The 12,513-nt window shown below is 37.4% G+C and overlaps 1 protein-coding gene across 1 annotated transcript in view; it reads left to right on the top strand.

Annotated features, from left to right (window-relative positions):
• CUBN (cubilin (intrinsic factor-cobalamin receptor)) overlaps positions 1–12,513 on the top strand; it is a 260,495-nt gene that overhangs the window by 68,229 nt on the left and 179,753 nt on the right. The window contains exons 23-27 of the mRNA XM_010859974.1: positions 1,297–1,489; positions 2,805–2,965; positions 3,394–3,575; positions 4,490–4,646; positions 5,994–6,181. Coding sequence (XP_010858276.1) covers positions 1,297–1,489; positions 2,805–2,965; positions 3,394–3,575; positions 4,490–4,646; positions 5,994–6,181 — 881 coding nt within the window. The remainder of the gene's footprint in view (positions 1–1,296; positions 1,490–2,804; positions 2,966–3,393; positions 3,576–4,489; positions 4,647–5,993; positions 6,182–12,513) is intronic.

The raw sequence follows: 12,513 nt of genomic DNA, 5'->3' as shown, positions 1-12,513 counted from the left end.
GACTACTGGAAAAACCATAGCTTTGACTAGATGAACCTTTGTTGGCAAAGTAATGTCTCTGCTTTTTAATATGCTATCTAGGTTGGTCATAACTTTTCTTCCAAGGAGCAAGTATCTTTAAATTTCACAGCTGCAATCACCATCTGCAATGATTTTGGAGCCCCCCAAAATAAATTCTCCCACTGTTTCCACTGTTTCCCCATCTATTTGCCATGAAGTGATGGGACCAGATGCCATGATCTTTGTTTTCTGAATGTTGAGCTTTAAGCCAACTTTTTCACTCTCCTCTTTCACTTTCATCAAGAGGCTCTGTAGTTCTTCTTCACTTTCTGCCATAAGTGTGTGTCATCTGCATATCTGAAGTTATTGATATTTCTCCTGGCAACCTTGATTCAAGCTGTGCTTCATCCAGTCCAGCATTTATCATGATGTACTCTGCATTTAAGTTAAATAAGCAGGGTGACAATATACAGCCTTGACGTACTCCTTTTCCTATTTGGAACCAGTCTGTTGTTCCATGTCCAGTTCTAGCTGTTACTTCTTGACCTGCATACAGATTTCTGAGAAGGCATGTCAGGTGGTCTGGTATTCCTATCTCTTTAAGAATTTTCCACAGTTTTTGTGATCCACACAGTCAAAAGCTTTGCCATAGTCAATAAAGCATGAACAATGCCATGTTCAAGTCCTTTAATTGTATTATCTATGACCCTTGGGTGTATACTCAAAAATAGTTACATCTCCATTTTTGAGATGAGGCTCAGAACAGTGGAGCAAGTTGCCTAAGGTTGTACAGCTTGCTGGTATCTGAACTGGGCATTGATTCAAGGTCATTCCTATCCCCGGGTCTCGTCTCCTATTCATCCCCATGTGGCTGAGTACTGGTTTTGTCATTTCTCATAAATGCGTGCTTTGACAAAAACCATTTTGAAAGAAAGTTTGAAAGAACTGAATTATTACTAAGCCTTCCCCTGTGATTTCTGTAGGTAAGCCTAGTTTTTAATGTTTATGATAATTTGCATGGATTAGAAAAAATTAAAGTACTTTCAAGAACCAAAAAGTTGTGGTTACATGTAACTACTTCCACCATATAGCTTAGGTTTACTATTAGTAATTGTTTTTGCCTTTGAGATTTCGAAAACTTTGTTTTGAAAGGAGGTCATTCTTTGAACATCCCAGAATGGCATATTGAAAATCAAATATATTAGCATAAATTAATGACGTATATATAACTAAATGTCTTATAAATGTATTATCTTGTAAATTATTTTTCCTCTTGGGATCTGTTTCTTTTTACAGCATGCTTGAACGACTATACAGAAGAATCTGGGACTTTCACTTCTCCAAACTTCCCCGGTTTTTACCCCAACAACTTGGAATGCATTTATAGGATCACAGTGGAAAGCAGCCAACAGATTGCGTTACACTTCACAAACTTCTCCTTGGAGGATGCCATTGGTAGTACATGTGTAGCAGATTATGTGGAAATCAGGTAAGCACCTTTATTTCATCATAATCTTTTTTTTTTCTTATTTATTTTCACTTTTAATTTTTCTTGGAAAGGATAAGAAAAAATATAGAAAATGTTCTGTGAAGCTCCTTTTTGTGCTCTTTCTTACAAGATACAAAGTTTGTCGTTTGGAACCTGACTTAGCAGTAGGAAAACAGAAAGGCTTGTGAATTTCAGTGCAAGGCTTTTTCGTTAATTCTTCATTGCTTTGAAAGGATGGGTTTTTTAAAGTTATATTTGCAGTAAAGGTGAGTTAAGGTATATATTAATATCTCCCCAGATTGTTATTGTTGTTTTAGTCGCTATGTCATGTTTGACTCTTTTGCGACTCCATGGACTATAGCCCACCAGGCTTCTGTGTCCATGGGATTTCCAGATCGTTGCAGTGAGTTAAATTAGACTAATAATTTGTTGCCCTTCTGTGTTAAAGTTTTTATTTGGCATTTCAAAAGGCTAGAATCTTATACTATTTTATAATAAATTTAGTTCTCTGATGTAAAGTAAGCTACTTAAACAGTAAATCACAATTCCCTGATGCTGGGAAAGATTGACGGCAGGAGGAAAAGGGGGTGAGAGAGGATGAGATGGTTGAATGGCATCCCCAACTCGATGCACATGAGTTTGAGCAGACATAGTGAAGGACAGGGAAGCCCGGCATGCTGCAGTTCATGGGTCTGCCAAGAGTCGAACATGACTTAGCGATTGAGCACCACCACCATATAATGCTAAAATAAGATGATTTTCTTAATTATCAGCAGTCATTGGTTGAATGAATCTTTTTTTAGGCTTGGAAAATACAGAATATAAACTATAGATAGTAAACTAGATTTAAGACCCCAAAAGTTCTTAGGGAAGGAAGTATTTTTAAAACTATGCATAACTATGTCAAATATATTACATTTTGAAAACTTTCAAATTAGAAAAACATTCAAGTTTCTCTGTAAAATTAAGCCACATTTGTTTATATTGTTAATAATTTTTGTTTCTTTATCTTTTGTTCTGTGATACATTTGGCAGATGCTTTATTTGAAAGAGAGAAGATTGAGTACTTTTTCTCTATTTGTAATTGGGTGTATAAAATGTCAGGTCAACAATAAATGATGGTGATTTTATTCATTGTTATTCACATGCTATTTAATAAAGCGAAAAACTGAAAGCTTGCAATTGTTTTCAGAATATTTTTGAGAGAGGTTGACTCACAAATGGATCTGTTTTTGATCTCAAAGTTAATTAATGTTAAATGTTTATATTATAACCTAATAACCTAATAAATGATCACACCTATATTTTGTCACAGGAATGGAGGCTATGAAAATTCACCACTCCTGGGGCAATACTGTGGTTCAAATTTACCTCCAAGAATCATCTCCCACAGTAACAAGTTATGGTTAAAATTTAAGAGTGACTTCTTCGGCTCTGGGCCTGGATTCTCGGCTTACTGGGATGGGTCCTTAACAGGTAAATGGCCAAGACTTGCCCTTTATTGGAGAGTCCAATCAGATTGGATTTTTCATTCTTGGATTGCTGTGCTGTTACATATTATTTTTTTCTAGCTGTATTTTGTCAGTACTATTTGTAATAAACTTCAACATTGTGAATATTTCTGAATTAACTCTAGCTGTTTTGTTTTTGTTTTTATTTTTGAAGGACATAGTAAGGGAAAATGTCATATTCCCTGGTATAGTTCATCAAGCTGGTCATCTTGGTTGGGAAAAGGAAAGTACACTGATGTGAATTGACATTTTAAGCCAGCTAGTCTTTGGTGGTGCAGGGTTGTTTTGTTGGTTTTTAAGGGGAGTGACAGTAGCACCAGTTTGAAATAGACAAGAGAATTCTGTTTTACAGCAAGAAAAGACTGTGTGTTATCCCCAGTCTTTCTCCCGCAGGTTGTGGGGGCAATCTCACCACGTCCACTGGCACATTCACGTCCCCCAACTACCCGATGCCCTACTATCACAGCTCTGAGTGCTCCTGGTGGCTGAAGGCCAGCCGTGGCAGTCCGTTCCTGCTGGAGTTTGAAGACTTCCATTTGGAGTATCATCCAAATTGTAGTCAAGACTATCTGGCTGTATGTATGAAGTTTCACTTGTAGCTTTCACTGCTCCCATCTTGCCCAGTGCACGTTGATGCCTCATTTTTTATTTCTGAGATTCAGGAAAAGGGATCATTTAAACAATATCCACATTAAAAATTTAAACAAAATAAAAAATTAAAAGAAAATTTGATGAAAATACCTTTCTAAGTACAGCATATATTAATGAATGGCTTGGTATACTAAGTCTTTAAAATATATTGAATATAGACTGTTAAGATACGGTTAAAAATCTCCTGAAAGGGGTTATGAGATTTATCATAGTTATTATCTACATGATTTGTATATATGTATTGAAAACTAACAATCTAGAGGACTGTGTCAGAGGTTGAATTAAAGATAACTGAAGTCAATAAAACAGAGCTTTTTACAGTACCAGTAAGTCACCATCTCCATTAAATAACCACCTAAATAAAAAATGTGTTAAAGTGTCATAAATGATAAACTATGAAATAAAAAAGCAAGGAAGACTACTGGTAATAGCTATGGTCTCAAAAACATGTAACAATCCTTTATTTTCAATCTTTACATTTCAGGCTAGGTTCTTTCCCTTACCCTTATATACAGCCACAGCTTGAGTACATAGCTCAGGTTTATAGACATTTAAATACAATTTTATAAGATATTTGATTCAGGGCTCTTCTATTGTTATATCATTTTGTATTTCTTCCCCACTTATCAAGAATTGCAGAGTCATTTAGATAATGTTTACAGCCATAATCATCTGACATTTAAAATATTTTCTTGGAACTTCCCTGGCGGTCTAGTGATTAAGACTCTGCACGTCCATTGCAGGGGGCGCAAGTTTGATCCCTGGTCAGGGAACTAAGATCTCGCATGCCTTGTGGTGTGACAAACAAACAAACAAACAATAAAACGTTTTCTTAAAGGTCTATGATGGGTCAAGTACCAGCTCTCATCTGTTAACTCGGCTTTGCGGGAATGAGAAGCCATCTGTCATCCGTTCCAGTGGAGACAGCATGTCTTTAAAACTGAGGACAGATGAAGGCCAGCAAGGAGGCGGCTTCCTGGTTAAATACCAGCAGAGTAAGTGTGTGTACTGGTTGCTCAGTGACTGCAGTGGGTATTCAGTCTCTTGAATGAAGCAAATTGAAAGAAGTGTAACCCATTAGTTTGAGCAACTGAAATAAATCTTAGTTCCTTATGAAAAAGTTTAACTCTGTTTGATGGAGAAATGCTTACACATTGAGTATAATGTCATGTAACTAACACATGTGGTAAGCTCAGAAAGCTGGAAGAAGAATTTGCTTAGATAGTCACAATTTAAAGATTGGTGTAACTGGTTAGCAGCTAATGGGTTTTCATTTGAATTAAACATGATAGTCTTCTAATTGGGACTGTCAATAATGGGACACTATTCTATTATACAAAGTTATCCAACACTATTGCTTTTGTCTTCTATCTCAAAAGGTACTTAAATTTTATTAAGGGAAACTGTAGACCTCAATGACTTACAAATGGTGTCCCAGTCACCTGTCAAGAAGCAATGTAGGAGAAATGCAACTACAAACCACATTTTTCAGCGACAATTTTTCAATACATTTATTTTCCCATTCTCTTTTATTACACATCATACAATATGCAAAAGACTGGAGAAAAGGCATGCCTAGGCCTCATTCAAGTCATTAAGTTTGGTAGATTTTGGCAGTGGCTCCCAAGACTAGCCATACGTAGAAGTGCCTAGTGCGGTTGTGTTGAAAACTCAGCTAAAGAAAATGCCACCATCGGATTGAAGACTTTTTTCAAAATTTAACGTTTTCGTTTCTTCTTCAAATCTTTTACATTGCTTCTATTCAGTTGAATCTTCCTGATGACTAACTAGAGGAATAACAGAGTCTTTATTATGAATTTCATGCTGACTTTTGAATGTTGAACAAAGCCATGTTGTTAATCATTTTTAGCACTCACATAGGACTTTGTGTTTCTAAACTGTTGAATTTAAAGGTCAAGATTTCTGTCTCTTCCAAATGCTAAAGTTAGAAAAATAGAAGCATAGAATGTTTAATACACTTTTCTAAACAAACAAATTAGACTGATGTGTGAGTCAGGCTACGCTATTCTCTGCACCAATTCACAGCAACATGATGCCAGTTTTAACACAGGCAATTTTCATGACACTTTAAAGTTTATGAATTCATTTAAATATTATTTCACATTTGTTCTAAATGGAGACCATTTCCATATAAAAATGCTGCACCAACTACCTGTGTATGTATGCGTCTATTTATGTGTATGCGTGTGTGTGTATTTGTGTATACACACATATATATGTTTCTTTTTAACATAGATATTTTCCTATAGAAAAATCATACACATCTTGGGGCAATTATGATACGTATGATAGTGGTTAACAGTCATTGTTTTTTTTCCCAGCATGTGATAACGTGGTGATTGTGAATCAAACCTATGGCACCTTAGAGAGTATACATTATCCAAATCCCTATTCGGTCAACCAGCGTTGCAACTGGACCATCCAAGCAACAACTGGAAACACTGTGAATTATACGTTTTTAGCATTTGAATTGGAATATTACACAAACTGCTCCACTGACTATTTAGAGGTATGTGTTCTGAAGCTAAATAATCACTGCATTTTCTGTTCAAGTTAGCAAGCCAAGGTAAGTTATCATGCTTTGCAGAACCAAACCATTCACCCTGTCCTATATGTCTGTAATACGCTGACTATACATGGTATTTGGACAGATGTGTTTCAAGTCTCTTTCGTTGCATCACCTTAATAATAAGGGTACTTAATCCATTAAATTATATGCAAACCTTAAATTATATGAAACCTTAAAACTACCTGTGTTTTAAGGTTTCAATGTAACTTCTGGACTGAGTAACCTCATCTTACCTAAAAAATGCAGAAGCGGAAGAAAAACTTCTGGTTTTTGTTGGTTATTTTTTGTTTGTTCTTATTTATAAAGAGAGATCAGAAAGTATTTAAATATCATGACTTTAATACCTAATTAAGCTGATACTGGGAATCATGATTTTGATTCTTGTGTTTTATTTTTACACCTGAGTTCATTTCAATTAATTTTTCTGTTTGTAAATTGGAAGTTTCTATTTGTTATAATAATGACCACAAGTAGCATTTATTGAACTTTCTGTATACAATGCTATGCAATGAAAGTTGCTGGAAAATTAAGTACCTCCAAATAGAAGGTCATATGCTACTTTTAGGATAAGATATTTTATTTACCAAAGCTTTTTTGTTGATTTGAATATGCAACTTTGTGGAGGTATAGATTGAAAAGTTAGGTTATTAATGTAATTATATAATCATATATAAAATTATATATTTTATAAGCCATTGTATTAATTTAGAATGTTAGTTTCCACTTTCATAAAACAATTTTACTCAGACTGTTTACATATATTTTGACATCTAGTTCTCATCATTAATAAAATCACTTTTGAGTCACTTAACACATCTTTATCTCCATCTCCATGCTAGCATATAATACTTCTAATCCATATATAATGTTTTCATTAGAGATCTTTTCTAAGAGGCCAGTCCCCACTCTGATAACATTAGGACATTTCCTGTATCCCTTCTATCCACAACTTAATAATTGAGTATCATTCTCTTTAAGATGGACAGTGATTTTAGGAAGTCTTGCTTGCAAAGACTTTCACCATCCAGTGTGTGTAACTTTCAGGACATAGTCCCGGGGTTGGGGGGGATGGTGGTGGTGGGAATCACAGAAAAAGCCTTTATCTTTGTAAAAGTGTTTTAACCCTCTTTTAAAGCAATTCTTAAAAAAAAAAAAAAAAAAGCTAGAATTGATGGAGGTCATTTGAGATTATCATATCTTTTCCAAATAGCACTTTTGTTTTTCAAAGCAAAGAAGAGAAAACTTTGAGAGACTTAGTGACGTGCTGAATATTAATATATGGATTCCTTGCCTTTGAAGGATATTTTGGGGGGTTAAAAAAATCTTGCTTTATATTTAGAAAAACTCAGTATTAGAGAAATAGTAACCATAGTGTTTATCCACCAGAAAGTTATATTTACTAGTAGTCAAAGAAAACATGAGACAACATGAAACAAACATTAAAAAAGCACAAACTTGACAGAGATTTTAAAAATCCCCTTTCCTTAATCTGTGGGCTTCCCTGGTAGCTCAGCTGGTAAAGAATCTACCTGCAATGCGGGAGATCCTAGTTTGATTCCTGGGTCAGCAAGATTTGCTGGAGAAGGGATAGGCTATCCACTCCAGTATTCTTAGGCTTCCCTGGTGGCTCAGATGGTAAAGAATCCACCTGCAATATGGGAGACCTGGGTTCAATCCCTGGTTGGGAAGAACTCCTGGAGAAGGGAACAGCTACACTCTCCAGTATTCTTGCTTAGAGAATTCCATGGACAAAGGAGCCTGGCAGGCTACAGTCCATTGGGTTGCAAAGAGTCAGACATGACTAAGTGACTTTCACTTCACTTTACTTTCTTGATCTACTGCTTAGGTGGTCTTTACAAGCTTGACAATGGCATATTTGTCTCATTCCATTTACCTGGAGTGATCATCTTCTTTTCTTCACATGGTGAGATTTTGTTCATTCTTTAGGAAAAAATACAAAGGTTTCTTTCAAAGCCGCTTGTTCATACCACAGACATAAGCAGTTTGTCATATCATATTCTTACCGTGTGTGATTGTGCCCACACGCCCTACTGGACTGTAAGCTTTATGAAGGTGAGAACTGTCTCCGGCTAACTTTGTAACCCAGGCCCTGGTTATAGAATTGAGGTCTTATGGGAGTTCAGTAAGTTCAGGTTAAATTGAACGTCACAGCCATATTTTAGCATCAGCTGAAAGATAAGCTATAAGAAAGAACTGAATTCCAGACTGGCATTTTTGTGTAATCTCTACACATTCACTACAATTCTACCACTTTGAGCACATACCAAAATAGAATTCATGGGTGTGCAGAGTACTGCATGTTTACCAATCTGCTGGGCGCCTTATTTGATAAAAAGCACAATGCAGAGAGCGGGGCCAACAGGAAGCTTTTGAACTGGGTTTTAAGGACGGCTTTGGCAGAAAGAGTGGGAGCAAATGAGATGAAACCTTTCCAGGGACCAGACTCCACCTCTTTGGACTTACTTGAGGGTGAAATGGTAACAAAAAGGCCCATCGGATAATTTTTGGAGGTGTTAGAAAACTTGTTCCGACAACAGCAGAGCCGCTCCACAGATGATGTTACAGATGGGCCGTGTATCTTGTGCAACATTGATGGTGAAAGCCACAAAAATACAGAATGAGAACCAGAAGTTCAGCTAAGCCTTCCAAAGAATGACACTGTTGCCAGAGGGAGGAGATGTTTTCCATTTCTGTAAGCCAAGGGGCAAGACCAAAGCAATCGCTACAATGGCTGGTTTATGATGGAAATTCTAAAAGCACAAATGACCATTAATGGAGAGAATAGCCACAAACATGAAACCTAGCTTCCATTATTTTATAACTTCTAGTTCAAGGGTTTTTTTTCAAGTGATTTAGTCAAGTTCAAAGTGAGTAGCTGTGACTGCAGCCAGAATTGAGTTATTTTCAATTAACAGAACTGAAACTATGCAAGGACTTGATTAGGGGCTGGTGGGACACTGTGCCCAGCCTTGCTGAGACGTGTGGGTTGGTAAAGATCCCACTGGGAAACGAATCCTCTAGGCCTTTGTCCTCTGGGTGAAATGAAAGAATTCAGATTTGGAAATAAAATACTTAGTGGGAGGAAGGGTCATTTGCTTAAAGGAGTAAGGCTGTGTTGCCCCTGCAGTTTTAGGAAGTCAACCTTAGGATTCTTTTTGTATTTTATTACTTGATTTCGCTTTTTCATTTTTATTTTGAGACTGGGGCTGTATCTGGAAGAAGTTTTTAAATCAGTATTGAAAATACAAACAAAAGTAATGGATTTGGGAAAAATCAGCACAGAAATGTACAGGAAATCCAGAGCCCGTGTTGGTTCTGGGAGCCTGTGGGTGGGGAGCCAAGGATGGAGGAAAACCAAGAGGTTTTTGTGTTATAGAAGCTGAAGGAAGAGACTGGGACAGAAGGTAACAGTAATAAGCAAGGAGGGATGCTCCCAAGGGTCCAGAAAGGTCAGCTCCCATGGGATCCCCTCCGCTTTGTGCTTGCTGGTATGTCAGTGTCTCTTCAAATGTGGTCCAGGATTGGATTCAGTTCTCCTACTAACTTGGCGTTGGACCATATTATCTGGTTTGTGTGCTCTAATAGGTTTGTTGTTAGCCACGTCATGGTGTTGGATGATATTAAACGCTTGTGGTCTCCAGGTCATTTTTACATGAAAGGCAGTGACTTCATAGCTAAACATAGGATATTATTTCTAGTAAGTTATACTGGACTATTTTGCCTCAGAGTTCCATCTCATGATGATTCCTCTAAATCCTCTGGTCTTTAGAGTATTATTTATTTGCATGTAGACTCATTAGCCTATGACTTCTTAAAAAATAAATATCAGAAAATATAAATATCAGATAAATATAAACATTTGGTAAATATCAGAAAGATGCTACCTGTTTCAAGTATTCTAAAATGATAGGTTTCTTGGGTTAAAATGCTTCTGTTATTGAACACTTTTAGGAAAGCACCATTCAAACAAAGTTGGTAATAATAATAGCTTGTATTTGTCAAATGCATTACTTATTAGATAATTCTTGAAGCAACCGTGTAATGTAGGAAATATCATTATCTCATTTGACAGGTGAGGAAACTGAGACAAAGGCAGGTTGTCCACAGTCACACAGATTATATTACCAGAGCCAGGCTTTCCACCGGGCACTGTGGCTCCATGCCAATGCCCCAAGCCATGACACCACACATACTCCGTGTGTGTTCTCTTTCAGAATTATCACTCTCAGAGGTGACACAAGGGAGTTTCCATGGAACTCCCAAGTTGAGCACTTCAGTGACCCTGTCACCAAGAGAAATGTAAGCTATTTAGCATGACCTTTGCATAGGGAAACAGTGATCATTTATTATATCTTTGCTTCATACTGACAACTTATATTCAGGGTCCAATGTAGAATTTTTCCCTAAAATTACCATCCATCTTACTCATCTGTGAGATTCCAGAATAAATCTTTCCCACATTTTGGAAGTTAAGACATTTCCCCTTCAGACCTCTGGCATCTGCCTATGTTCCCTCTTCTGTCTTATACTCTTGGTTGTAGATACACACTCAAACTGACCCATGGGGAAAAGACTAGTATTTGTGCATTGGCTGTTCCCTAGGAAAGTTTAAAAAGCCGCCTCATAACACACGGGACCAACTGAAAAGCTGGGAGAGGGCAGAGACTAAGAAGGCTCAGGAGTGACTTCCCTTCTTCTTTCTTCTGACTTTCTTGTTTCTTGCTGTGAACATAGACTCTGGCCTCCTTTTTCATCTCAGAAGCTTCCTCTGAGTTTCTGCAATTTCACAGATTTAACTTAAATAAGGGCACCCCAGCCATAACATTTCAAGACCGTGGGCCTCAGGTGCTTACAAACAACTAGATTTCTCTTGGTGACAGGTTACGTCCTGTCACCAGGTGCTCATCTCTTTGAATCTGACAACAAGGCAAGGATCTAGCTGTCAATGGATAAGTGCCCCTCTGTTCAGTATGACCAGCTCTGACCAGGGGCAGCAAGGTCTAGCCCTCTGGCCCAAGATGCTCATAGTTCATATCTGTGGAAAGAGACAAAACCTTTCAGCAGGGACATACATGGATTCTGCTGGTGTGCTAAAGCCTTTTGTTCTCTTTTTTGGCTATGACCTGCGGCTTGTGTGATCCTAGTTCCTCAACTAGGTGTTGAGCCTGGGCTGTCAAGAGTGAAAGTGTGGAGTCCTAGCCACTGGACCACCAGGGAGTTCCCCTGAAGTGTGGTTTGAATTGCCTATGAAGTGAGCAAGATTACACAATTTGTTCTGTACTGACCATACCTCTCAGGACTGTGCGGTGTAATGCACTTAAGCATGGGAAAATTATTTTAAAGACACTGACAGACTTATCCTCTAAATTGGATTTCCTGTTTCTTCTCCCAGTTTCAAAATCAAAAGAGGTGTCTTCTACTTCACCTTCATCATGTTACACTGTCTTCTCGAAGCAGTGGTCCAACTCACATTTTCGTCTTCTTTTGCCCCAATCATAGCTTAAAAAAATAGACATTTCTTTCTAACTGCGCCATATCCCAAAGTTTAGCTAATTTGTATGTGCGCTTATGGGATGGTCAGAAAGCTACCATGTACATCCATGGGTTTTTTTCTTAGACTGAGTTCTTCAGAGGGTTTCCCTTTTCTTACCTACCCCAACCCCCAAATTATTCCTGACTTTACGGACAGAGTTTAATTTTTTTTTTTTAGAGTATGTCTTTTTTCTTGAATTTCCTTTCCTTTTTCTATTGAATTTCTTTGTTCTTTCATTAATTTTTTAATTAAAAAATTTTTTTGGTCCATGTGCTCATATCTCCTTTCAGAATCTCTCTCCCTAAAGCCTCATGCCCATGACTGACATGTCATCACAGATTCGGAGGAAATGGATCACTCGCTCGTAATGGCTTGTTCATTTCTACAGTCACAACCACGTCTCTGCTGGTCAGGATTAGTTCAGGAGAGCACATCTCTTCACTCAGCACTCTCTGACAGAGTACAGAATATAAAGAATTCAGCAAACAGCATGCTTTTTTTAAGAACAAGACACCTGAGAGATGTCCACAAAGACATCTGACCTCTGCCATCCCTGGTTTCTTATTGCTCCACTGGTGTTGATATCTTTCCTTTAAAAAAAAAAAAAAAACCTTCTGCTGAGGAAGAATGTGATGTGGAGGATAAAGCCCCCATAACTAGCTACTAAATCTGCCTTCATTCCAGAATCATTTAGGTAACTTGTTTAAAAATATATTCA

The sequence above is a fragment of the Bison bison genome, unplaced genomic scaffold (genome assembly GCF_000754665.1).
Source record: "Bison bison bison isolate TAMUID 2011002044 unplaced genomic scaffold, Bison_UMD1.0 scf7180017864461, whole genome shotgun sequence".
NCBI lineage: Eukaryota > Metazoa > Chordata > Mammalia > Artiodactyla > Bovidae > Bison > Bison bison.
This window is presented reverse-complemented; position numbering and strand designations above follow the sequence as displayed.